At 52.7% G+C, this 27,578-nt stretch overlaps 1 protein-coding gene across 6 annotated transcripts in view; it reads left to right on the forward strand.

The window, feature by feature from the left end:
- The window catches only part of MSI2 (musashi RNA binding protein 2), a 237,900-nt gene that overhangs the window by 193,932 nt on the left and 16,390 nt on the right, over positions 1-27,578 (forward strand). For 2 of the 6 annotated variants that reach the window (XM_086624430.1, XM_086624431.1), the window contains exons 10-11: positions 6,880-6,954; positions 22,135-22,197. In XM_086624430.1, coding sequence (XP_086480556.1) covers positions 6,880-6,954; positions 22,135-22,197 — 138 coding nt within the window. Of the gene's footprint in view, positions 1-6,879; positions 6,955-10,461; positions 10,503-20,991; positions 21,016-22,134; positions 22,243-23,460; positions 23,488-27,578 lie in introns of those variants that run through there. The other 4 variants (XM_086624426.1, XM_086624428.1, XM_086624429.1 and 1 more) reach the window with 4 other exon arrangements.

Genomic DNA, 27,578 nt, shown 5'->3' on the forward strand with positions numbered 1-27,578 from the left:
AAAACTTCGGCAGGGGTGGAGTGGGGAAAATAATCCTGTCCCTGCTAAATGATTAACTGCCCCCCCCCCCCCCCCTTCCTGGAATATAAAAATTTGCATTTAAATGGATGTTTTAAATAGCCTGTTTTACTCTTACTCGCAAAAAATAGAATGATGAAAGATGCAGTGTGTTCGTTCTGACTAAAAATGATCTCTCCCCTTTTTCAGAGGAATTGAGTCACACGTTATTCCCCTTCTTTTAAAGGTATCTTTGACAGTTCAGCGTAGATAATGGAAAATCTTGCCGGTTCCTAAATGGCATGCAAGATGGAGAAAGCAGGGGGATGCGTAACAGTACAGGTCACAACAATAATTACAAGTTCCAAGGAGATGGAACGGTATCTTAGTGCAGAGTATTGTGTCCAGAAAATGCTAATTAAATGGGATAAATGATATTTAATGGCCAAATTCTATTTGTGCATGAGGTCTATTTAGTTATAATTGGTTCTCATTTGTTTCTGCCTAAGATAGTTCTTCTTTCTATATAATGTGACAACCTCTCGATACTCTGTCCTCAGATTTACTAAGCCAAAACGCTGCCAATCCATTGCCAACGTGGTTAAACCCCACGTGTTTTCAACTTCCTGCTCCCTTTGTATCCCTGGACTTTCCCTCCGTTGTCACCCGCTGTGTCCCTAAAGCACGCATGAACAAGAGGGCATCCAGAGGCGTTCCCAGGCAGAAACGAGCTTTTCCCGGGATAGCATCCCTGGCACATGGCCCCTCCGGAATGCTTTGGATTTTCTGTCCTGGGTTTTAGATGATGCCAGAAACTGAGCACAAAAACCAGCCGTGGAGCTGGTGCGCGGTCGCCAGGCCGGTCCGGGGGCTATCCGAGAGGCTGGAGGACCCTGAAGCTGCCAGAGTGGGCGTCCGGTCGGAGCACCCGGATCCGGGGGGTGTCAGGCCGCCACGCTGAGGTGGCTGACTTCAGGCACCGCTTGATTTGATAGGGAAAACTTTCCTGCCGTGTTTGCTTTATCTCTGAATTAATAGCGCTTCTGTTCGCGTGGCCGGAACGATCCATTTCTGGGATGCGTAATTCGGTTATTCCAGCGGATCATCTGTTCTTCTGTCCCCGCGCTCCACCGCCACCCTGCCCCGTAGCGCTCGGAAATTACATTTTGTAGTTAAAATATTTATCTTGTTCTAGTCAGGCCGTGATTTTGTTACCTGTGTGTTCCCAGTGTGCCTGAGCGTATGTATTTTGTTTCTCTTGTTCTTCTTTCTTTTCTGCTTGTGGTGCCTGAGGTTTGGGGTGGTGGAGGTGGTGCGTGCCGTGCCATGCCGTGCCGTGCCATGCCGTGCCGTGCCGTGCCGTGCTGGCCAGTCCCACCCAGCTGCTGGAGGAGAAGAGCTCAGCTCACTCTGGCTGGGCAAAAAGAGCCAGGGCAGCATCCCTCTTCTGCTCCTCACGGGCAGAGCGGCCCCAACCCTTCTCCTCGCAGCCGGGCAAGGAGTGACCGGAGCCGGGATCCGCTCCAGGGACCCGAAGGGAAAATTCAGCCCTCAGATACGGCGTTCTGAGGGGCTGCCTCTCTGGAAAAAGATCATTTTAAGCCATAAGAAGTAAGGGAAGATGCTGACAGCGAGCGGATCCGCATCTGCACGGAGCGAGCGATGTGGGTGCCCGTTGGCACATCCCGTCCCGCTGCCGGCGGGTGGGTCGGGTCACCCCGACCGGCTCCGCTCCGGCCGATCTCACAACATGCTCTTACTGGATTTGAAATCTGGGTGACTTGCTCAGAATTAACGATTGATTTGTGTTGAAGGCCGGATGCTTCTTATCTGCTCTAGCTGGCTTTTCATCTTCCAAGTTCCCTCTTGCTACAGTGGCACCGTGTTAAATAATTCAGTGCTAAACAAGGAAATGGCAACACGCGCGAGCACGGCAACACACGGCTGTCTGGATGGCCACTATAAATCCCTGTTTTCGAAGGCTGACTGGAAGAGTTGGCTTCAAGGAGACTGATGAGCAGCAGCTCAGCAGGAGCCCCAATCTCCCCTTCCCCGAGCCCTGGCCCCGCAGGGAGAAGGGCGTAATTAACCCATCAAACGACGGGACGCACCACCGGAGGCAGCGGCTGCAGCAGCCGCGCGTTCTGCCGAGATCCCGGGAGGCCAGTGTCAGCCCTACCCCTTCCCGATGCCGAACTGGACTGAAACAGAGCGACTGAGGCTGCTCTTGAAGGGTTTTTATACCTGTTTCCAGAAGCCCTTGTTCAAGGTCACCTTCTCCAGATGCCGTTCCTGGGCAGAGGAGGGAATCGGAGGAACGAACACACGAGACAACCCGAAGGAAGGAGCGGAGAGCGACTCCCTCCAAAGCTATTAAGGAAGTTGGTCTTTTTCATTAATCACAGCCTCCCCAAGGAGCCCGCGGCAGCCGGGGTCTAAAGGTGCGTAGGCAGCCGCTTCTGCGATGATTTGGTTGATTGGAACAAAATTAAAGTGTTCTTCTGAAAGGATTTTTTGACTCGGAGAGCGCGGGCAGGCTGAGCCTTTCACCAGGGCTGCTTCTGGGCTGCCTCGGGCTCGGTCTGCTGGTGGGACACGGGTGGTCTTGGGTGATGTCAGGAACAGTAATGAGCTGCTGTGCCCGAGGAGTGGGCTGGAGTGTTTCCGTTCCAGTGATCCACCTCTCCCTGGCCGCCCACTGGGCAGGAAGAGCTGCTCCCCAGCCCTGGGGACGTGCACGAACAGGCACCGTGTTCCCCCCCGGCGGGCACCGCACCCGCCTGCAGCCAAGGGGAGCAGACTGGAGGCAGGAGCTCACCCTGCACCCAGGAGCCTCACCTCTGTCACCCAGTGCTGGGGCACGAACCTGGAGCCCGTCACGCGCGGATGTGCGGGTGTTGATGCGTTGCCCCACGGCTTTTTGCCCTTCGTTCAGGTCTGTACCTGAAAACTTGAAAAAAAAAAAAAAGAAAATAAAAAAAAGTGGCTGAGGAGCAACACTAATAGAAGAAGCTTGTGCCCTTCAAAGAAAGTCATTCCTTTTTTCCATTGAATAGAGCGGCAGCTGCCTCTGCAGCAGGATTCAGGAAGGGGTGCCCTTCCCTGGCGCCGGCTGCCCAGGAGGCTGGCACGACGTACTGGAACCCCCCAGGCTCCCACGGCAGCATCCGCTGTAGCCGTCGCCGGTGGACGCAGCTGCGGCCGCCTTCCGCTGAGCCCCTGAACTCCCCCGAGGTAGGAGGGAGGTCAGCTTGGTTGGACCAAGGGAGAAACTCCCACAGCAGATGTGCTGCTTCTCCGTAGCTGCTCCCTAGTACGTGATCACCCCGTGTCTGCAGGAGATGGATTTTGGTTCATGTTCCCTCATGCCACACGTGCTAATGCCAAGGTCACAGCACATTTCTTTTGAGAAAGAGCCTGAGCATTTTCATCACAGCACGGGGCCATGCTTTGGCAGAAGGACCAAAGGATCTGGCGTCCCTTGCTCCAAGTAATGCTGGGAGACAATAATTTTCGTGCATTTGCTGGAGCAGTTGAATTTTGCAGAGGTCCCCAGGCCCCAGTGTGCTCGATGTTCCCACACGCTGACCATGAGCTTTGTCCATCTCAGACCACCACATTTAGCAGTGAACAGACATTTCCATAGCCTGGTTCCCGGGTTGTGGACAATTCCCCCTTGGAGCAGAGAAGCCATTTCTCTCTCTGGAGGTGCTGGTGGGATGGAGGGGAGTAGGGAGTCCATCTCCAGTCTCCTGCCTTTCCAGTGACATTGCATTTGTGCCATGGCAAGCTGCTCGGTGTCCAGGGCCAGTTCCCCTGTGCAGGGTGGAAGGTAGGGCGGTTTGCCCAGTTTCCCTTTTTGCAGAATGCCTGCGATGCTCGGGCTTCACCATGGGCCCACCAGCATGCCTGTTAGCACCAGGAATGCCGTGATGCCCTCAGGTACACCCTGCGTAAAAAGGTCAGTGGTACCTGTTTGCACTTGGTTTCACCCTGGAAGCTGACCCTGTGCCTTCCCCCGGGAGACCATCCCTGCACCGAGCGGTCGCTGTCACGCTGCGCTGGTAACGGGCTCCGTGGCCGCATCGGGTGTTGCCTCCACCAAGAGCATGACAGCTGGTTGAGCGTGACCGTTGGGTGGGCAGCGTGGTGCTTCCCGTGGCCGTCTGTCTCTCCCTCCTCGCATGCCCAGAGAGCGTCCAGCACAGGGCAGGACGTGTCCTCTGCACGGCTCCCGCGCACAGGCTGGAGGTTCAGGTTCACCCAGCCTGCGTGGGACCTGCTGCCCTTGATGTCAGGGTGGAAGCGGTGGCGCGAAAGCGGTTTTGGTTGTTGGTTTGAGTTCTGCTTCCACGAGCAGGAAGGTCTCGCTTCGGAGGAGATAATCCAGACCAGACTCAGATTTTTGGTTTAGCAACGAGGGATAATTAGAGAGATTGATCATTCCCCAGGACTACTGAAGCAAATAAACTGTTTGGTGCCCGATGCAGGATGAGAATGGCATCTAATGGAAACGGTGGGTAGGTCAGCATGGCCATAATTTGGCTTGATGAAGCATCCACATGGGCACGGTGTTAATGCGCTATTGATATTCAGCCAGGCAATTTCCCCCCGCGCGCGTCGGGCTTTGACTCGTTAGAGCAGAGCCGGGCGCTGCGGCGGTAAATGAAGAGGAAAATTGAAGTAATGTTGGATTATAAATTTATGATTTCATCTGCCTGACCTAGAGAGCGTCGAGCGCTGGCGACGCGGGCGAGAAACCCCCCAAGCAGCTCCGCCGGTGCCGCTGCCGGCTTTGGCTGAGGACAGCGGGGCTGCTGCGGTGCTGCCCCGGGGTCGGAGGCAAATGCAGCGGGGCAGGGGATCCCTGGCAGAGCGGAGGGATCTCCGCAGAGCGGAGCCAGGGATCCCCTGCCCCGGTGCATTTGCCTCCAACCCTGGGGCATCAGACTAGATGACATCCTGCGCCTCACCGCCAGCTCCAAAAACACCGCCGGCACTTGGGTAGCTGCCATCCACTGGCATGTCGGTCCCCGACAGTCGTGAGCTACTTGGGAATGGTTCAAAGCAGAATAAAACGGAATTTTTCCCACTGGGCGAGGAGAAGGGGCTGCGGTCGGACGGCGCGGAGTGATTTTTCACGGCGGTGTTCATGGCGCTCCTTCCTTAGCCAACAATCCATTTATCAATATTGTTGGTTTTTTTCTTAAAAAGAAAAAAAAGGGTTTGTAAAGCTTAACTCGGAAAGATCTGATTTAATGACAGAGGTGATTAATTTCTAAGGGAATCCAGCTGTTGAGCTGTGAAATAAATAAGCAAGGGCTAAGTGGTGTGTACATACCGCTGAAAGCCGCAGCGTGCTGTCCGGGGCTCGCAGGGCTGCTTCCCCCATCCTCGGCTTAATCCTGTCATCAAAATTCATCCAGGCATTTTTATCTTCTGCTTTTACCTTATGATTAATAGTACGTTACATGTATCTATAAATCTAATCAGAAACAGAGGGACTTGCAGCGGCAGAAAATAGCCGTACAATGTGTGAGTATATTAAAGAATAAATAAAAAACAGATTTAGGAGACCCCCAGAAGAACCATTCAGCAGCTGAACGTGTTCTCGGGCTCCAGCCCAGCTGCTGCTGTTTCCACTGGCTTCCAGCGGAGTGAGAGCAAACTTTTAGTGATGGTTTCTTGGTCTGGAAAGGTCTTTTCCTGGAGACTGGAGGAGTCTGGGCTGGCGCTGATGGTCGCAGCCACACAGCGTTTGTCGCACTGGAGTTGCGAAGGGTCGTTGCTGGTTTTAAGCAAGCCGTGCAAGGCAACGCTGAGGATCGAAGTGGGGTGACGATTTTAGGAAATCTCCGTAGTGCCCAGGACAGCTCGTGGCACCGGCCAAACCGCTCGCAGCAAACAGTGAGGCTGGCTGTTGGGCGTAAGGCTGCCAAGTTAAAACACAGGGGGTCCCGGTGTGTGACCCCTTGGCGCTGCCAGCCTGTGTGCATGCAGAGACTGGCGTGGCCCCAGCATGCAGGGCAGCCAAACTGGAGAGCCAAACCCTGCTGCCCCGGCCGGGCTGGCAGTGCCCACCTGCCATGCTGGCCATGTGCATCCACGAGCCGACAGCGGAGTGGCGGAACCTCTGTGCCCACCGCAGGCTCTGCCCTTGCACCCACGCTGCCTTTCGCCCCAGAGCAGCCACGTAACACGTTTGCTCAGGCGTCATCCTGAACAAAGCGATCCAGAGCGGTGCTTTTCCCATCACAGCGCTCCAGGAGCTGCCGGAGGTGGGGCGCGTCTCCGCGCCCGTCTCGGAAATTGCTTTAGGAAGCGGTTCCCAGAGCCGGGTTTTACTTTCCTGAAAAATTCAAAGCTCTTTGACTCTCGGCTCGTGGCTGGTGCTGCCGCTGACTCTTTGATGTGTTAACTGTTGTCCTTCCCACTCCCGGGATAAAGAATTACTGCTACCTTAATCTCCAACTGTCAATAGCTCGGAAGCAAAGTACATTCATTGTAAGCTCTCCAAATGTCAGAGCAAACCTGGGCTATGTGTTTAGCCTCAGCATTTGGCATTTACTCTTCCAGCTAACAAGTATGCACAGTCCTTGGACTTCAGATACCCAAGTGCATGTTAATTACGGAGTGACAGGGCTCCTGCCCCGCAGCACCCGCCCCGGCCGCTCTGGGTGGTTCTATTCCAGATAACAGCGAAACCTTTCTGGGGTTTTGCGTGAGCGGAACAAAGCTCAGGGTTTAATATCTTCTGTAAAATCAAGTCTCACCCGTCCTCCGTGTCATTTTGTGTTGCTTGTAAAGAGAAAAAGCCTTTATTAATCTTCAAATTTCTCTCTCTCTCTCTTTCTTTTTTTTTTTTACATTTCTGTGATGAAGGTTACCCGAATTTTGTTGCAACGTATGGCCGAGGATATCCTGGATTTGCCCCAAGTTACAGCTATCAGTTCCCAGGTACGTACGTTTCATTTGCAGTTTACTTTTTTTCCCCTCTTTCCTTCTTTTTTTTTCCCTTTTTTTTTTAAATCCATAGCTGCAAGCTGAGACAGGCAAGTCTGCAGGAAGCATCTCACACAACAACCAATTTTTTTACTATTTTAAGACAGATATTTATATAAACATATTCTAAATACGTTTTTACTCACGTGTAAATTGGTACTGGTTATTTGAAAACAAGCTTCTTAAATTAGAACATAAAGCAGCAGAGATAACTGAAGAGCTGTTACCCTCCCTTTGATGGGTTTTTCCTTTTGTAGATACTATAGAGATACACACAGACACACACCGCACGCAGACTCGCACACACGTTCCCCTGCTGTCCTGCGGTAAGTGTACGTTCATGGCACGCGCAGTCGCCGAGTGGAAAGTCCGACCTTCCCGTGTTCTTTGTCGGTATCTCTGGTGTCCTTCGTGGAAATAGTTTCTTGACACGTGTTGATGGTTCAGTTTGGTTCCCCCTGCCCTTTCCTCGTCGTGGCTGCCGCCGGCCGCGGTGGTGGGACCGGGGCGGCCGTGCCGTGGTGCTGCGCGGCACAGCGGAGACCGCGACGAGCCTTTCCCCTCCTGGCACGTACCGCGGCGCGGCTGCAGCCGCGCAGGGCGCCGTGTCCTTTCCTTCCACCTCGGGGTCTCTCGGGCGGCTCAGACAACGTGTGTTTCTGGCTCGCCGACGGCTGGAGCCCACCGGACTCCGCGGTGAGGAAACCCCGGTGCACCGCGCGTTAAACGAACGAGCGCCACTGTGCACGGCGTAGAGAGGGAGGAGTGGGGGCACAGCTCTGCTCCGGGGAACCGAGCGAAACCCCCCGGGCGGGCGCAGGGGGAGTGGCAGCTCCACGGGGAGGAAAACCCAGCACCCTCAGGGGAGGGTCCTTTGGGGTGGGCGAGGGCGCGGAGGGACACTGGGCTCTACCTGCAGCACACCGGGGTGAAGGTACGGCCTCGTGCTGGGCACCGGGTCGTTAGGGTGAAGCATTGCGTTGGGCGCGTACGTGCTGTTGACATCCGTAAGACGACCCATGTCCTCGGGACAGTGGTTCCTGCGGAGCTGGTTGTTGCAGGAGTGATAACACGGAGGGGAACGGCGCTGTTAGGGGGGGTTCAGTAGCTAAACGTCACCAATGCCAGGGCTCTACTTTGGACTCATGCCCCTTTCCCACCTGGGCTGCCACCCTCCCGCACTGAGACAGGTCCGAAACAACCAGGGCGTCAGGGCTGACAGCGGAGCTGCAGGGCAGCGTGCCGGGGCAGCGTGCCGGGGCAGCGTGCCGGGGCAGCATGCCGGGCAGCGTGCCAGACAGGGAGGGACGGCGGCAGTGAGTGCCAGGCTGCTGGTAGTGCCAAGGCAGCTACCCCTGCCAGTGACACCACTGGAGCTGGTGGGCAGAGGGGCAGGCGGGCAGGATGGCAGCCATTGGGAGTGGAACGTAAGGAGGAGGCTTCCAAGGAGGTCTGCGTGTTGCCTCCCACGTTCCTCCTGGGTCCTCGCGGTTCCTTGGACCCGCTGCTCCGTGTGAAGGCAGCGGAGTGAGCGACACCTTTCGTAGGGGGGACGATGAGAATCCGCACAGCTTGGATGGCTGTAATTATAAACGTGTCTAAAACGACCGTGTCTGCCAGCCGACAGCAGAGGTACCGTTTGACTCCAGCCCTCGTTAGAGATGTTTTTTGTTAAGGGCCTGGTTTTTCCAAACAAGCCTTCCGGTTATTCGCCGGTTATTTTCAGTCTCTTGCAGAGATGAAATACGCAGAAGAAAAATCAAAGTGGATTGTCACCACTGAAAAGGCGGCGCTTGTCACCGCGGGCACCAGCTGTGCCCGGGGGAGCCGCAGTGCCGGGGCGTGCTCGGAGCCCTCCGGCACCACGCGTGGCATTCCATGCCCTAAGGCTCTGCCCGGCATGTTCGCTCCGCTCCCACTCGGATGATCTGGTCCTTCACAGCCATCAGAACGCTTCGTGGAGCTGCTCAGCTGTTTGTCTCGGATGTCTCGGGACTCCGAGGCTGGGTTGGATGAGGCTTTGAGCAACATGGTCTAGGGAGAGGTGTCCCTGCCCGTGGCAGAGGGGTTGGCATAGATGATCTTTAAGGTCCCTTCCAACCCAAACCATTCTGTGATTCCAGTCTCCAGAAAACATGACCCGTCGGAGCGACGCGGGGCGCGGGACCCCTCTCTGCCAGGAGGGACAGCATGAGGGACTCGATGCCCATCAGCGAGATGGGGGGTGCCCTCGCTGGAGCTGGGCATGTGGAGGGAGGAGTAGGGGGGGCAGAGTGCCCTGTGCCGTGGGGACAGAGATCAGGGTGCGAGGGAGCGTTTCGGGAGTGAGTAGGAATTTGAGGACAGGGATGTGGCTCCTGCCATGGGAACAGCAGTGGAAGTTAGTGCCCGTCACAGGGTTGTGCCCTGCTGTGTTGCGGTGCCCACGTGGCTCTCCCTGCTCTCCTATCGCCCCTCTGTGCCAGAGGGAGCTGTGTCCTGCAGCACAGGGATCACGCAGCGCCCACTCCTCCTCCAGACAGCCCTGTGGAGGAACCGAGTAGGCAGCCGGACCGACAGCCGTGGGGAGGGGGTGCAGTGCCATGGGATGAGCAGTGCAGGTGTGCTTCCAGCACGTAGTCCTCCTCCAAAGAGCCCGAACCCCCCAGCCCTTCCCGTTGCATGTTCTGATGCCCACAGGAGTGCCCGTGGGGCCCGGTACAACTGACTTGAAGCGTGAGACGGGGGCACGTCGGAACCCGACGGAGGGAAATCTGAAATCTGCTCTTTTAATAAGTTGTCGTGCCCAAACGCTCAGTGTCGCGGTTGGAAAAGAAAAGCGCTTGGTGGGGTCTGCAGGAGCATGGCAGGCAGCGCGGTGCCGGCGCTGCGGCGGCACGGGCTGCCCGGTGCGCTGCCTCCGGCGCCGTGCCCACGGGTGGCACAGCGGAGCAGCGCCGTTCGCAGTCACCGTCCCTCGGGGCTCCGCGCTGCGGGACCTTGGTCCGGTTCCTGCTCAGCTTACGCTCCCTATTTACCGTTTTAATTTAAAAAAAAAAATAACAATAATTGAACCCCCTTCGAACGGAACTGTCCTGTCGGTGTTTGCTGTCGTCCAAGTGAAACGAGGCTGCGAATGTCACGACGCCCCGTTGGCAGTGCCATCGGTGTGCCGGGGCGCGCCGCGGACGGAGCTGCTGGTGGGGTGCCCGCACGGGCCCTCTCCCGTGCCCGCCGCTGCTCCCCTGGCACCGGGACGGCCCCTCGCCCCGCGGGCGAGACACACACAGTCACTTGGGCGACTGCTCTATCTTCTCCCATCCCGTTATTTTTCCCCCTCTAGGCCTTTACAACTCAGTGCATAGCCCTTTTTTTTTTTCTAATTGCAATCACTCCCTTTCTGTGTCCTTTTTTTTTTTTTAATTTCTGGGACTTATCTTTTCAGTTTAATCTATTAATTTCTGTTCTTATTTCACTTTGCAGACTATTTGCCGATTTCACAAGACATAATTTTTATCAACTAGCTCTTAAAGATGCATAACAAATTAATCGGGGTTTACTACAGTGCTAATGAGAGAGAGAGACAGAAAAAGCCTGGGTGGTCCATGTTTAATATCAATGTCCACTGAAAAATTGCTGCTCTTACTGGCTGGTTTGATTGACTGGACTTTTTATTTTATTTTTATTTTTTTAAATGCTCCACATCCTCGCTGCTTTGAGTTTGCTTTTTATTATTTTTTTTATTTTATTTTATTTTTTTATTTTTATTTCCTCTGCTTTGTTATGAGTTTTTAATGCCCACTTGGAATGTAACTCACAAGGATCGGGGTCAGGGGCGTTACGAAGGCATGACTTCTCACAAACTTTTTAGAAATAATTCTATCAAGGAAGCAAAGATGATGATTGGGTCTTACAGGCGGCCCCAAAGAGAGATGTTGGCGCTTTTTAATATGGAGACGTTGAGTGGTAGCACAAATCATGACCGGCATCTCCTGTCCCTAGGATCATTAGCAACACGGGGTTTAATTACTCGAAACGAGTGCCCTGTGTCCGCTGGCGGGGCGGACCCACGCGTGTTTCCTCCCGTTTCGTTCGCTTTGGCTCGGCGGCTCTTTGCGAGCTGCCGTCGTGACGGAGGGGCCGTGGCTGGAACCCCTAAAAGAAGGGCTGGGGCAGCTTGTGCCACCCTGTGCCCGGCCGCTGCCCGCCCCGCCGGTGATGCTCTCACCCGCTCCGCGCAGCCACTTCCCCTTCCAGGCTTTGCTGGCAAATCGTGGGCGCTCACGTCAGCCTTGGCAGGAGGGACGCGCTGTGCCCTGCTCGCTCGAGCCGCGTGGCGCCTCCTGGTCCCCACCCAAAGCGCAGAACTGCTGCAAAAACCCATGCGGCGACGCCTCCATCCCTTGGCGTTGTTCTTAACACGACCAGATTCTGGACTTTTGGGTAGGAAACACGCCATCGTGTTGGAATTCTGGTTTTCTTTCAGTGTTCCCACCCGTTTTATAAGTTTGTGAGAAGTAAATTGCATGCTTACAGTAGAACTGTAATGCATTTTAATGTTTGTTAATCCACTTGTTTAAAATGTCGGTGTCAAAGGCTCTACAATACACGGCTGTGCTGTTCATTTCATTAAAGATGCTTGATGTAATAATTGGTTAGTTTTCTTTTTACCTTTCTGCAGGCAATAGCTTTTTTTAATCTGTATGGCTTCTTATTATTTTGTTTGGGTTTTTTTTGCTATGAATTGCTTTGCTTTTGTGAACTTGTCTTAGTGTGCATGATTTGCAAACATTTCGGCTATTGTGAATTTTCTCATTTTTTGTAAATAGTCCATCTGTGCTTTTCTTTTTTTCTTTTTTTATGACTTTTTTCCTGTAAGTAACCGAGGTAGAAAATAATAATAAATTGTTTACAACGGACATGCTGTGTTGCTGCTCTCTTAGCTTGCAGTTTTAATATTTTGGTTGGGACGCACCAAATAACCAGTACCAATGCCAATTGAATAAAAGAATAAAACAACCATCACTCAAAGTGTGTGACCCAGTGTTTGAAGAAGCTGCAGACGAATGGTTACATACGAGGTGTGTTTACAGCAAAAATTCAACCCAAAAAAGATAACAATGCAGCTGTAACCGGGGGGTGAGGAGCGAGTCCGTGTTAACCTTGTGGTGTTCCCAGCGGTCCGACCTTCCACCGCCGCGGTCCGTGCCAGCCGCCGAGGTGGGTTTAAGCATCAAACCCATAAGGGTTGTTAGAAACCCTCGTTGCAAACTCTCCAGCACTACCGTGCGGGAATCTGTTGCTGCTGTTTGGAAATGGGAAGGAAACGCAGGTCCCTGGCTGGGGTGGCAGCCGGTGTTCTCGGGGCAGACCCCGCGGTGGGATTGGCACCGCCGGCCGTGCCTGCGGGCAGGGACGCTGCCATCACTGCGTTATCTCAGTTGTACTTTCTTCCATCGTTACCTGGATGGTTGGGGATTGTCAAAGTTACTTAGAAGCCTTCAGCTCAGGAATTTGAATTATTTTTTTTTAATTAAGGATTTGTTTGCTTGGATGTTTGTTAAAGCTTATTAAAACCTTTGTATATGGGGAGAGGTGGGAAAAACAAATATTTTCACAAACTTTTCAGAGCTCAGGGAAATACACTTGCTTATTAATAATGGTGGTCCATGCTCTGCGAAGGCCGGCCGTGGGTCACGCTCCTGCAGTGCCTGGTGCTGTGAAAATGCAATGCAAGATCAGTTCAAAGTCTAACCTGATGGTTTTCATTATTGCGAGAGCATTTAAAACCAAACCAACTTTCTGTTAATCTGTAGAGCTTAATTTAGTTTCTTTCCTGATACCAGTTGCAAACCGCTCACTTGTCGACCATCAGCTGGGCTGGAAGGTGTTCTTGGGTAAAAGTTATTTGTGCCTCGTAGGTCTAATAGTTATTTCCTGGGTCAGGAAAAGGAGCTGGTACCAAAGACAAGGGTAATTATTATAATAATGCCATGCTTGAGGCTTCTTCTTCATAGTGTCTGAGAGGAGGGGAGGTAAGGAAGTTCCTGTATCTGTTATTTTGGACACCTGGCAACGTTACGAAGCTGCAAGTTCCGTTGCTCCTGCAGGTCTCTCGTCTTGGTTAGTAACGTCCTAAGGGGAGAGCAGTGGGAACGGGAGGAAAAGAGTGTCGGAGGAAAAGAGGCAGCTTCAACACGCTGCCACGCTGCCGGGCTCGTCTGCGGCGAGGTGCGGTGGGACACGGCAACGGCCGTGCTCGGGAGGTGCAGCTTCGGCGTGTGAGTGCGGGTCCGGCCGGGTCTGGGGGTCGGGACGTCAGCTCGGCAGAAGGAGCCTGAACCAAATTCCCACCAAGGATTTAGCTGTGGTTCTGCCCATCGGTATCAGCCAAGGTCTGGCTCCCAACGTGATGCGCATGGTGCTTCAGCGACCCCGAGCCACATTCCCCTGTCCACGAGCACCCAACTATCTGCTCTGGTGATGGAAAGAGGTTTTAAAGTGGAGGTGCTGCCTACACGTGGCTTCTTTACCAGTGGGGAGTAACGGACATAGTAAGAGTCAACTCGGTAAAACGCTCTTTCAACGCACTGTTACACAAGTCTAAGACTTGCAGAACGTTTAGTAACGGGAGCAAAGTTTGTCTGGTCATGATACTTTAACGATGAAACTTAATATTATTAAGAAGGAAGGAGAAATTTCTGGCAGCTGCCAAACAGGAGGAAGAAATACAGAATATATTTTAAATTGTCTTTTCAGTTAGTTAAGCCTTGTAACAGTAAGAGATCCGGAATGAAGCTGGAAATGTTTCTCACTCCTTCGTATAAGCCTTTCTTAACTGCTTAAAATCTGCTCTCATCACCCCTGCGCTGCATGCTTTTTTCCACCTAAAACACATTGCTGCATCTGCATGGCATAAAATGGTTTACAAAGTGCATTTGAAATCTGCTAGAACCACCTTAATTACCATTCTTCAAACCTCTCTGTTTCAGCCTCTGTCAGGGAAAACAAAGACCGTAGACTGGACCTGGTTCAGAAGTGAGATTGTGGGTTTCTTTTGCTGGCGGAGGGCAGGCTGCAGAGGGACCGCTCACGTGGCAGGTGCATCCCTGCAGTGAGGAGCAGCTGGAACTGCAGACAGCAAACTGAGAAATTAATATAGCAAAGCCCATAAATTTCCAGCCAGAAGGTGCTCCTTCAAGTTCTGCTTAGATGACAGTAGCTTTTCTTTTGACGCAGGAAAAAAATGGTGTCTGGAGCTGCTCCCTGAGTCCAAGCAGAGCTTCAGCACCTTTGCCCCTTGGGCACGTTTTTTCTGAAAAGAGTTGCAGTTTTTTTAACGTTGCAGAGAATCGCGTAAAGTTCCTTTTCAACCTCCCGTTCCTCCCACCCCTTAAAATAATCTCCTGGGTATGAAATTGAAGGTGAGGTTTTCAAGAGAGAAGCTGTTGAGCTGAGTCGGTGGCCCAGCTTCCACCAGTTTCAGTGGCAGTAAAACTGCTGCCTGTCCCCCTTTTCCTGCGCCGTCACAGTGCGTCTGGCTACGGACCAGGACTGCCCAGGTCCTTCGTTAGCTTTTTCTCTACTGATGCCTTGAATAACTGCTTGAGCAACGAGAACATCTCCAGCATTGAACCTCAGTGCTGCTTGTCCTGTTCTCGGCGCTCACTGATGCGTGTGTGGAGTTTGAGGCGGGCTTTAAAACTTCAGGATCGTTGCCCGGAGAAGGAGCGATCGTAAAGGGAGAGGGAGGAGAGAGAAGGAGAACCCCCAAAGGGAGCGGGTCCCTGAGGAGCATGTCGGGGTGATGCTGCAGCAACAGAGCTCCTGAGCGGTGGCTTCTGCTGCGAACGGGCCGCAGCTGCAGCAACTGGGAAGTGTAATGAGAATAATTATTCACAAGAGTAAAGAGGCGTAACGCAAACACACACGTATGGAAGAAAACACGGATAACCCTATAGAAAGAGGAGCCGGGGCTGGTGATGGCAGTTCTGCTGCAAGGAATTCTGCGTGTCTGACTCAGCCGGAGCACGACGGCTGCCACGCGTGTGCCTTATGGCTCTGTAAATGCCATTTTTAACTGTAAAGCTGTTAAAAATTGGGAGCTGGGGGTTGCAAAGAACTTGAGGAGGTGAGTCTCCTGAAAACACAGAAACATTCAAATCTGAATGTTTTTCAACACATTTAGCAGTAGGATTTCAAGCTGATACTTAAGGAGTTTCCAAGCCCTCCTTTGCCCAGAAGTGCTAACACACAGTCACTGCAGTGATGCCCGAGAGCTCCCTGGGCTCAGCATCCCAGGCCTCTCCTCTGACCTTCTTCACCCTGTGGCTTGCGCAGTTCCCAGCGGTGGGTCCTCCGGCGGGGCACTGGGAAGTTCCCCCTCTGCCAGCGAAGGCTGTTGAGCTCCAGGAGCTGCCACGGCTCGGAGGGGCCTTCGCTTACCGCCCCGAAACACGCAGAATTTCCTGCCCTCTGCTAACCTTGTGCTCTGATTAACTGTCTTCTCTTTCACGTAGTTGCCTCTCGTCTGCAGTGAATTTTTCCAGCCTCCGCCTCCAGACCCGAGTTCTTTTTATGCCTTTGTTCATCATCACGGATCTGTCTTTTAATAACACTCATCCAGATAGTTTAGATCATTCATAAAAATTTAAGCAAGCGGTTTAACCAAATAGCTCATTTTCTCTACCGTCGACGCAACTGAAATGAGGCTTGAAGCAAATCAGTGCCACTTTGCTGAACTTTAAATAGATGCCTTGGTGGTGTTCCATCTAACCTGCCCGTGTTCGTTCGGCAGCAGGTGGCTGAAATTCAGAGCTTCTGTGCTGCGCGACAGCTCGGGTGCAGCGAACTCACAGGTACTCCTCCCCCTGCAGCGGTCCTTGCATTTGTACCTACCTTGTTTATTAAAAATCGATGGTAAATGTTTGGCTTCGGGCTTTAAAACAAGAAATGCTTCCATCGGAGCGATCAACTTAGTGTTAAACAGTATGACTTGCTTTTAGGAAGCGGTTTGGTTGAGATTCTCTTTCATCCACATCAGCTGCGTTCACATGAAGCTCATAATTCTGAGCGTTTCACCAGTTACTAAATTAGGGAGAATCCAAATTACATACTGAGTTGGAGTGTTGGACGGTGGGAGGTGTAGTTTTCATAGGACATATGTGAGAAGGGTAGCGGATGCCTCGAAGCTGCTCTAGAATAGGAACAGGTTTGAAGTAGAGTAAATAAACACAATCAGCTGCCAGCTTTTGCCTTTTTGTTTGGGTTTTTTTGAATAAATAGTTTCCTTAGAGTGAACTGTTTGCCTTTGAGAAGTTTTCCAGTTTTCTGTACGGCAAAAGGGTTATTGCACTTGAAAAGATGCAGAGTGATAATTTGGAGACGAACAAGGCTTCGTCTCACTGATGCATAAAGTAATTACTGGGCAAAAGTGCATCGTTCTCATTTTAAAACCCGTGGCCTGAGAGCGGTAAACAGCTGAAAAATGGGTCGTTTACTGTACATAAAGTGGAAGTGCCAAATTCTAAATTAACTATATTTGGCTTTTATTGTTTTGTTGAAATTCCAGAGCGGAAATATTTGTTCGTAGTAACATCCATCTGCAAACAGGCATTCCGGGTGTCTGACGTTGAGATTTCTCCTACGGAATCTCGCCACGCACCGTGCGTTTCAAGCAGCAGCAGACGACTGTGCCCTGGATAAGGCAGTGGGCTGCTGCGTGAGGTGTCCGTGGTGCATCATGTGCTGAATCTGAAGTTCACTGATTTTCTGACCTGGTGAGATAGATTTTAATAAGCTTGATGTAACACAGCGTATAAAGACAAAGGGAAAGACTTAATGGGGCTGTCACAGTGAAGGGCTCCGAGCGGGCTTGCAGATGCTAAAAGTGTTAATAGAATTGCTCAAAAGCTTGGGAAGGAAATTCTGCCTTTCCATGGAGATCTGCCCTGCACTTTCCTCGGTCCCTTCTGTTTGCTGGTGCGTGGACAGGGCTGTCCCGCTTCTGTGAAGACAAACCAGGGTCACTGGTGGGAAACGCGAGACGTTTCAAGCAGGGCTTGTAGCTGCCCCCGCGTTCGCGTCCTACGGACTTAGGGAGGGCTTCGGTAGAGTCTTCAGTCAAATCCCAAAGAGTTAATTGCTACTAAACAGTGATAACATGTTGTGAATGATTTGGTAGAATCCCGATCTTTCACCAATTCTAGATAAAATTTTATTTCTTTGGGTGTATGTTGTTCTCTGAGTGTTGAGCATTTAGTTGTTGATCTAAAGCTCAAGCTGTAGCTCAACGGTAGCCCGATTTTTCTTTCTCGTTCTTGTTTTCTTATAGAAAGGGAGGGGGAGTCTGAGACAGAGGTCTGAAAGATGAAGGTTTTAAACATAAAGGGATTGTTTTGGGATGGAGCTTTCCCTTGTGCGTGCTCACCATTAAAGACTACATTTTTGTCCAGTAAATTGGACCCACGCCTGCCTGCCTTCAAAAAAAAAGAAAAGCTACCAGGCTCTTCTGCTTCATGGTTTTGAGCCTCTGATACTTTTGAAATGAAGCCTAAAGATCCTACAAAGAGGATAACGCTGCCTAATGGAAAGAATAATGCAAGCGAGAACCCATTTGAAATGACAGCTGTGAGCCTGGCGAAGCTTTTCTGTGCTGATCAAAGCTGCTGGTAACGTTGTTTGAAAAGAGGATATCGGTTTCCCCCTCTGCTTTTCCCACTCAACCTGCGGATGATTTTATGTTCCAGACTTTGGCCTTTTTTTCCTGGGAGATCAAGTGATTCTCCTAAACGACCGGTGTTGGGATCAGCACACTGGGGAGCACCAGCGGCGTGTTTGGGGGGGATGTGGCCTCCGAGCTCGGCCCCCCCTCATGCCTACAGCCCTCCTGAACGCCCCGCGGTGACTTTGCGAGACGGAGCCGCGGGATTCAGCTCTTCTGCCGATGTGTGCAAGTACTGCAAACAATCCGTAAACAGAGAGGAAGGATTTTGCATGCCAGGTGCAGTTTTATGGTGGCCTTTTATTTTATTGTCCATGCTTGTCCCATAATTCTGCTTATTTTCTGAAGTCCGGTGCTGGAGTCAGGTGATGATTTGAGCATCTCAGCTTCTGGTTTTGTTCTTGTTTTAAATCTCTGTGCTTATTGCTGAAGTCTAAAGGTACGGCCTCATGTGCCCCAAGTGCTTTAACCATGAGGAGCCAAGAAAATTCTTTGCACATTTGTTGATGTAAGAACTAATTTCATGATCCTTGTGACTTCTTGGTTTGATTCCTATCGCCTGGCTGTTTGTAGAGGACAGGGTCTTGTGTCCTGCGGGGATGCCGGATGCGTGGGGTCTTCAGGGGCCGAACGGAGCGGAGCGGGTCCGAAGGAGTCAAAGGTTTCTCGGAGAGAAGGGCAGGGCTGCGCGCGCGGAGTGCTGGCAGCACGCGTGGAGAAGGGTGGTGTGACGCGGGTCTTGGGTTTTCCACTCGCTCCTGGTCGCCTCGGAGCCAGCTTCAGGCTGGGCGAAGGGAAGGATCCCGCCGGAGCGGGAGATGGAGCAGGGCAGAGAGCTGCGGAGGGGCCGTGCGCTGCTCAGGCAGCGTAGCTCCCGCCGGATTTGTTCACAAAGCCCCTGGAAGATCCGCTGAATCCCGGGCTCTCGGCGTTCTGTGCTCGGGAATGCCGAGTGGGGGGCACGGGCACCCTCCTGGGCACGGGCACCCCCAGATCCCCCTTCTCCCGAACCCCTTTGTGCCTGGGAGAAGGCGGTCGCTTGCAGCCAGCCGTTGGCTGCATCGGTGACCTGAGGGCAAAGCGTTTGAAACCAGATGTGTCCATCTTCCCTCGCACGAGGCCGCTTCAGTATTTAAAGTGCAACTATTGATGCAGGAAGCAGAAAAAATTATCTGTGAAAAATTGAACTCCAAATACTGGCTTTAGCTCGTCCAGAGCAATAAGAGAGCGTGAAATTGATGTGAATCCTCAGGGCTTTCCTGGACAGCGTGCGAGCCCGTTGCAAAACATTTATTGTAAAATGTCTTCTAATTGCAGTGCCTGAAGTGGGCACTTTTGTCCTTTTGAACAGCTTTGGCGTCTTGTTCTTGCCAGGCAGTTATAAGCGGCGGATACACAAGGACAGGGATCGTTTAGGCAGGAACCGGAGCGCCTTAAACAAACCCAGTGAATGAATCGATCCCTCTCTCCACCTCTTTTGATTTTCCACTTGGCTTCGGAGAGCCGAGGGCTCGGAGGGAGCCAGGCTGGCACCGGCTGCACTCGCTGCCTGCCCAGCGCTGGGGCCGGTGCTGGGGCTGGGGTCCAGAGCACACCGCACTCGACGTTCCCGTTGACTTCAGGGAGCTCCAGTCCGGGCACCCATCCCTGGCACCCGGTTACCTCCAAGCTGCCTGTTGAAACTGAACAAGGGAGCGTGCCAGCCCTCAGCAGGTGGCTGCAGGATGCCAAGAGCCTGCTGGTACCCCACAGCCCTCCACAGCCCCGGGGGTCCCCCTGCACCCAGCAGTGTGGCATCCCTAAAGCCGCTGCTCCGTCTCCCGGAGAAGCCTGTGCTTCCCAGGCGTTGCTAAGGGAAAAGAGCAGTGCTGGCACGTCACACGCTGGGCTCTGCCAGCTGACGCTGCTCCTTGGCCCCTGCTCCAGCCCTCAGAGGGATCCCTGGTGCCCGAGGGTCCCTGTGGGTCAGAGCAGGATGAGTCACATCCACCTCTGCCACTGCCTGGGGGACAGCACCCGGGAAAGTGCCGCTGGGAGCCGGCAGGTGCGTTTCACCCTGTTCCAAACCCTGATGCCAGGGGAGGGGTTGATTTAGGGATCCTCCAGTGATGGAGCCAGCCCGCGAGTCTGTATCCGTAAGCGGGTTTTTGCCAGTCTGGACAACCAATCCCTGTTTCCATCTCCCTCTTGTGCAGCCGTAAGGGCCGCGCAGCCGCTGCCGCTCCGCCACCACCCGGCCGCGGCGTTCCCGGGCAGAGCGCGAGCGGCCGATCACACTTGAGTCGTTCGGAGTGCCATGTCGTGCGGATGCTTTTATCTCAGAATTGGGATAATAGCTTTCTTTGGGGGTGGAGGGATTAATTTTTCACACATCTGTCTGCTGGAATGCAATAACAGGTCCTTTGTTCAGGCTCCTTCTGTGGAGCGCCTTCTCCATCCTTGTTATTTCATTCTCCTTTTGCATGGCAAAACTTTTTGTCCTGCATTTCAAATAGAGGCTGAGTGTCCCTGGCAGTTGAACAAGAGAAACAAACTTTCCAGCCCTGTTTTTTATGCTGTTTTCAGGGGATGCTTGGTGATTTGAAGGGTATTTGATTGGGTTTGGCAGAGGCGTTTTATTCTGTGGAAAATCCACAGCTCTTCTGATCCCTTACGGATGGTTTAGGGAGCCCCTGGAGCCTCTGAATGAGAGATTTGCCAGTGGCCAACTGGTCCTGGACGTGCCATGGGAACGCTGAGGTCACTGCTCTTGGGACGTGCGCCGTGGTGGGCAGGGAGCGGAGGAGGAGAGGCTGTAGGGACGGTGCCAGCTCTGCTCCTGCCTGACCCACAGCGGGAGGGCTCCAGGCTTGGCCGAGGCACAGCTCAGCACAGGAACGAAGGCCCTGGCCTCAGCCCTTGTCCCGCAGATACTTTCCCTGCTGTTTGGAGGTTGGTTTGACTCCAACACCGAGGTCTTCTCACTCCAGCATATCGCAGCTCCAGCCCTAAACACATGCTGGGGGACCCGACCAGGGTCCATGGCTCCAGCACCAGCAAGAGGGAATTTAGCGCTTGGGTACTTGGTTATCATATCCCCCAGCCTGGATGTGCTTCCTCCTGCATCCCACTCCGCAGAGATCATAGCAGTTCATCAACATCCTACAAACAAACAGATCCACGCCGGCACTGCGGAGCAGGATTTGCCGTGGGGTGCCGGGGCTCCGCGCGTGGGGAGCAGCAGCAGGCAGCAGCCTGGGGCAGCTCTGCATACATTTACCTATACTTTTTTTTTTTTCTTCCCTCAACAGCCCTATTACCATATTTAAATGCAAGTATGTCTTTTTTTAATTGATGTTTTAAGTAGCTTCAAGTCACTCTAGCCTAGTTCTTCTCTGCTCCTTTCCCCCCTGGTAGACTACCTGTAGTGAGACGATAGTGCTAGAGGTAGCGGGCTCGTAGTCTGCTGATTTCTCTGGGTCTCGCTCTCGCCGCTCCTCCAGCTCGCTGTTCTCTTTTTCTGGTGCCTCGGTGGTTTTTCTGTGGTTCTTCAGCATTGCAAAGCAGCTGTGATCAAAGTCCTGGAGCTGCTGGAGGGGCAGGTCCAGGGGGGTGGCTGCCCCGGGGTTGTCGCAGCTCCCCAGGGACCAGGAGGGGTTGGTTGACTTTGCAGCAAGAGGGTCTGGGGTCCTTGCTGATCGCCTGGACCTGGCCATTGCCCTCTCAAAATACATATATTTGAAGTCAGAGCCTCTGGCAGATCTTTTGAATATGAATTAAGTAAAGAAACTAAATCTGCCATCTTGCTAGCAGCATTTCATTCATCTGTTAAGGGCTCGGTCCCCCTGTAGCAGGGTGTGTGTCTTAGAGCTCCTTGATCTGCGGCTGGTTTGCTTTCAAAAGCTTTTTTTCTTTCTTTCTTTCTTTGTTAAATTACATTCCGGTGAATTTTTTCTGCTTGATCCCAGCAAATCTGTGATCTTGACATGAGGACCTCCTCTATACTCTATATTTTCCATTACTGCTGTGCCTGTAGATCAGCACGTTATTATCACTTGCAAATAAGCAAAGAAGAGAATTCCCTCGTCGTTTTGCGCGGCGCTCTGACCCTGGCCCTCGGAGAGTGCGGAGATGCGAGCTGAGCGCTGCGGGCTCTGCTGCCAGCCTGTCTGCCCTGGCACCTCAGCTTCCACGGCGTGCCGCGGCCAGGTGTGCCGTCGGCACCACGCGCCACCGCGGTCCTCTCCTGCCAAGGGGATTCGGGCCACCTCTGTGCCGGCAGAGACCGCCGGCAGCGGGCACCTGGCGAGGGCTCAGCTCTGTCTCGAAACGGTGCCCGTCGAGGGCACGGAGACTTTGGAAACGCCGTGCCCTCGGCAGCCGCCCCGTGCCCGCAGAGACTCGCGGTACCCGCTGGCTTCTCTCTTTACCCTTCTCCTTTTCTCCACGGCCAGGTTTTCCGGCAGCAGCTTATGGACCAGTAGCAGCGGCGGCCGTGGCGGCAGCAAGAGGATCAGGTAGGGGTGCCCGTGGAGGAGCAAACCCTCAGAGTGCAGGGTCAGGTAAAAGCTCTGTCGGTATTCTGTGTGGCTGCAGCTCTCCATCATTTCTCTGATTTTCCTCACGCTTATCCTGGGGACCTGAAAAACAAAACGCTCAAAAAAAAAAAAAAAAAACCCACCAAAAATTAGATGAAAACTCACTAACCGATCCCAAACCAAACCCAAACTACAAGCAGAGGCCACGGGGCCGGAGCAGCTCGCAGGAGATGGGCGTGAGAACGGCCAAACCAGGGTAGCTATTCCCGTTTGTTCCTTCATTTGTTCCTTTATGATGTTGGTTTCTTCGTTGACTTTGGTTTAAATTTGAGGCTATAAAGGACACCCCAAAAAAATTAATTGGTGTTTCTGGGAAAAAAAGCTTTCGTTTCTCACGGGAAGCGGGTGTAGGGTGGGCGGCACGCGGAGCGGTGGCGGTGCCCGGCTCTGCCCGCCTCGAAGCCCAGCCTGCTCTCGTGAGGAGTGCCAAAGCTTTTCTTCCTGTCCTGAAAACTTTTTATTTTTTTCCCCTTAAGGGAAACAAATAAATCGTGACCAATTGCCGTGATTACCTTAGGTTTAAATTTAGCAGAAACCCTTGAATCAGCGCTTTGCTCAGGTAACGAAGTGTTGGGTACAGCCATCAGTGAGCTGCTGGCCCGGCAGCGCCCGCCGCCGCCCCGGCTCCCCGCCTGCCCGAGCCCTGCCAGGACAGAGCCACCGCCGGCTACCAGCCCCTTGGCTGCCAGCCCCTGGCCGGGCACCGGAGCGGCGGCGGTGGCTCTCCAGCTCATGGCGCGGTGCTGAAGCGGAGGGTTTCTCGGCGGCTTTTCCGGCAGTGCCGGTGGGTTAACCGGGCTGCCCCGAAAAGAGCCGAGCGAACCGCCGCGCCAGGGGTTGCGAGGAGGATGTGTCTCGAGCGCGAGCCTGATGCCGTGGGGGCCAAAGAAAGACACCAGGAGAACTCCGTTCCATGCAAACTGGCACTGCTTGCAGGCTACAAAGGATTATCCGTACCAGTTTCATCTTGTGGCATGTAGAGAGCGCCTAAGGGGTGACTTGCCAGCCTGGTTGTGGGATTCCCCGTCTCCCGGCTTCTCCTACCGCCCCTTGGCCGAGGGGGGAAAACAAACCCAAAGAGAAAAAAACACAAACAAACAAACAAAAGAGATTGATTTTGCGTATGATTTCAGGAAAACAGACCTCATTGTTTTTGCCTCTTCCTCATGTTTTGCCCTTCAGGTTTTGTTTTACGTGCAAACAGACCTGGTGAGTTGCCCCTTAGCAAGGCACAGAGGGTTTGGCTGGATTAACGTTGCTTCCCTGATTATTATTATTATTATTTTTTTTTAATCGGAGTGCTTTTGGTGCCCATTACAACTGAACTGAGCATTGATCAATTCTGTGCCTGAAAACCATTTGTCTTTAATTTGAGTGTTTTTTGGTTTTTTCTTCTGTTGGGTTTTCTGTTTGGTTTCGTTTCTTCGGTTTTGTTTTTTATTTGAACTTGCGGTACGAAACTAAATCTAACCCTAAATTAACAACACCCTTTCTGGCAAGTTTAAAGAGCAGTATGGTGTTTGGAAATGTCTTTCAAGCCTCAAAATTGCCTGCGTACACCAAACTGGCAAAACCCCAAAACTGAATCCAAAGACACCCCCCGTCCCCAGCCCCCAGATCCAAGGAGGAAGACGGGTTTGTCGCCAGCCCGACAGCCGCTCACGTTTGACGTGCTCGGGGAACAGGGGTTTTACGTAGAGTCATTTCCATCCAAAGCCAGTTTTTGGAAGGGACATCCTGGGTTCGCCACTTCCATCCAGCAACGGTAGTGAATTGTATTCAGGAGCAGTAGAGTACAGTCGATCCTGCGCTACAGCGTACGGGCCCGATTCATTACAAGAAAAATGGTTGGGATTCTATTTTTTTTTTTTTTTCTTTCTTTTTGGTTGAGTTTTTCCTTTGCAAATTTGCACAGCCCTCCTTCACACGTGCCTGTCCAAAAGCACAGTGGGCCCTTACTGATCCCTTTCTGCCAGTAAACAGAAAAGAGCTGGAAAACATCTGGGCAGGCACGTCCCACCGCCCCTCTGGTCCCTGAGGATGGCTTTGCCCAGAGGGTGCTGGGGAGGTCCCCATCGCTGCTGCCCCTTCTGCAGCGCTCCAGCCCCACCAGCTTGCTCCAAATCGGCCTCACCAACTCTCTGGCCCCGTCCTGCCAGCTCTTCCCACCTTCCTGGGGTGGCTCTGCAGCACCGGGGTTCGGCCCTGGCGCCGGTGCCCACCGGTGCGACTGAGCGCCCGCAGAGAGTGTCCATCTCCGGGCACACATCTGGGTCTTCCAAGGAAGTCGCAGCCCTTTCCCTTCAAGCCCCCGGGCTGCGGTGCGCGGGCACTGGCCGCCTCTGGTTCTCCCCGGGCTGATGTTCCTCCTCTTGGGAAACCCACGTGTTTGCGTAGCAGCGGAAGGAGCGCGCCCAGCCCCGTGCCCGGTCCAGCGCCCACACTGCCTGCCCTTCCCTGCCCTCAGCCCTCCTTCTTCTATCGCGGCGTGTGAGGCTGCAGTCACCAGTTCACCTTGCCAGAGAAACAAATTCTCGTCCCTGTCGCAGCAGAAGGGGACGTTGCCCCCTGCTCACGCTCAGTGCCACTCGCAAATTCACATCTACCTTAGCCGCTCCCGTGCCAACTTCTCTTTATAAACCACGTGCCCAGTTGGCATCGCCGTGCCGAGGTGGCGGCTGGGCTCCCTCCAGCAGGCACAGGGGTTTGGCCACATCCCTTCACGCCGGTGGGACTGTGCTGCTGGATCCCTCAGCTGGTTTTGACAACTGTGTCCACTCTTGGATTTTTTTTTTAATGAATTGGGACCTGAGTCACGGAAAACAAGCAAACTTAAAGGTCTGAATGCTGCAAACTCCTCCTAGACAACTTCACTATCAGTGTCACGTTTCCTTTGAACTCACCCGACATGTTTTACATGTAAAACATTTTTGTCGTGTAAATGCTTTTTCCAAAATACCGTCATGGCGGGGGGGGACATTTTTATCTTGCATTTGACATGGGAGGGGCTCATTTGGCAGGAAAGCGAGACGAGGAAAATTTGGCAGGAGAAGGTTTTCGTTCCTTCCTCTTTGGTTCATTGACAAGTCTGAGATTTTTCCATTCCCAACCTGTTGCCACCAACTGTTCCCCCCCGAGGACTGGAGACAAAACCCATGAGGCCGTCCGTAACCCAGCCCGACCCCGGCCGCTCGGCACCGCCAGGAGCCGTGCGCGCCCGTCCCCGGTGAGCGGCACCGGCTGCCGCGGGCACGCTTTGCCCACCGAGACGGCTGGCGGCGCGCAGTGCGGTGGGACGGCGCGGTGCCGCGGCACCAGGAGCCACTCTCCCCTCCCGACCCCGACCCCTGGCACATCTGGATTTTGGGCGCCAGTCCCGGCTTGCCAGTGCTGCCTTTGAGCCCTGCGCCCCGACAACCCCTTACTGGACTTTATACTTGCCAGCTATAACAAATCTCGTAACGTGAGCTACTGACCTTGATGGTGAGTGTGAGCAGTTATGTTTTGTTGTTTTCTCTCTTGCTTGGTTGGGGCTGCTGTGAGAGAGGGTGTCTCTGAGGCAAACTTTCCGGCCTCTCTTACACTCGGACGTGCACACCTCCTCTCAAACACTCTTCTGAGCGCTCTCAGCGGGAAGGTTTGTCCACACCTATTAATCCTCTCTCAGTGTCCAGCTTCTTGTTAGTAGCAGCTGGTTGCATGTTTTTTGCTTGTTCGGACGAAACGGTTCGAGAAACGACTCATATCAACTCTTGAGAAATGTCTCTATTTTTTTGTACACTTTCTTTCTTTTGATGTTTTTATTAATTTCCCTTACTTAAAAAACAAAACACCTGTCGTCCCGTAAAACATTTCACATCTCCCCTTGCCTGTTCTTAGAGTGTATGTATCTGTGGGACTGAACTAAATGCATGCACTGTAGTAGTCGTACTGGTAGCAGTAGATGTAGTTGTAGAACATGCATTGTTGAGTTGATATTATAGGTGTCATCAACGTGAACTAGCGTGGCAGATAAAAGCATAGCCTGGGTCTGATCGAAAGCATAGGGCTCCCTTGGATCCATAGCACCGCACTGGTTAAATCCCGTGATCTGGAAGTTTAAATTGAAGCCGGCTGTAGGCAACCTACACCCTCTGTACCAGAACCCGCACATGCTGTTACGTTGATAGTAAATTTGCCTTCATTTTTTCAAATTAAACCCCCTAGGAATTAAAACGCTGACTATAACTATATTCTCTTCTTTTTATTTTGTATTGAAAAGAACTTAAGATGTTTTTTAAATCATTTTACAATCATGGTTTCTTCATCAGCCTGTTACTCGTCCATATTAGCCCATAGAATCATTCGTTGGCAGTCGTGGGCCAGATGTGCCAGACGCAAATCACTCCATTCGGGTCCCTAAATAACACGGCGCGTGCCAAGCAGCTTCCCGCGGGCTGTCCTGAGACACGGAGCAATTGGGTTTAGGTCATAAACCTCAAATCTCGTTGTGCAACGGCGAGCCTGAGCGAGCGGCGGGTCCTACTCATCGCCGCGTCACCCAGCTTAAGGGAGCGTTTTAGAATGAAGATTTAATGTTTCATAAATAGCAGCGGGAGGAGTTCGAGGCGAGTTCATCACCTTTGCCATTGAGCCGGCCACTGTCTTTGCTTCTCGTGCCCAGGTTTCTCCGCTGAACTTTTAAAATTCTTTCACCGATGAAGCTGCAGTCAGTGAATTTAACAGATGGTAATTGAGATCTCGAATTAGGCTTTTGTTTATTTGTTTGGTTTGTTGCTTGTCAGAAAATACCCCGCTGGGAGCAGAAGGGATGCTGTATGGCACGGTCGCACCTTCCCTCCTCCCCACCCGTCCCCACAAACCAGATGTGCTGAGTCGGGGCATCTCCCTGCCCCGCTGGGGCTAGTCGAGGCAGGCTTTAGTGTGCTTATTCCAGCAAGCACTTTCAAAGGAAATAAAATATCCAGAATGGGCTTTCAAAATGTAATTAAGGACTTGCATCCACTCCTTACCTCTAATAGAACATAAAGTAAATCAACCAAACGACCGCCCGGACGGGGCTGGCGCAGTGCAAGCCACCCCTGGTGCTTTCCTTATTGCTACCAGGGAGTCAAAACACTTGGGCATCCAGGGGGGAATCGTTTCCCCCGTAGATCTCCATCTGCCGGGGAGCGGCGGACCCGCTGTTTAACGTGCCAGGCGTGTGATGGAGTGAGGAGCGTATCTAAAAGTCAGCAGAGCGACAAATTGCCCGGGGTTTAGGAAGCCTTGTCTTACACTTAAAGAAGGTGCTCTAAAAA

The sequence above is a fragment of the Tauraco erythrolophus genome, chromosome 21 (assembly GCF_009769465.1).
Source record: "Tauraco erythrolophus isolate bTauEry1 chromosome 21, bTauEry1.pri, whole genome shotgun sequence".
Lineage (NCBI taxonomy): Eukaryota > Metazoa > Chordata > Aves > Musophagiformes > Musophagidae > Tauraco > Tauraco erythrolophus.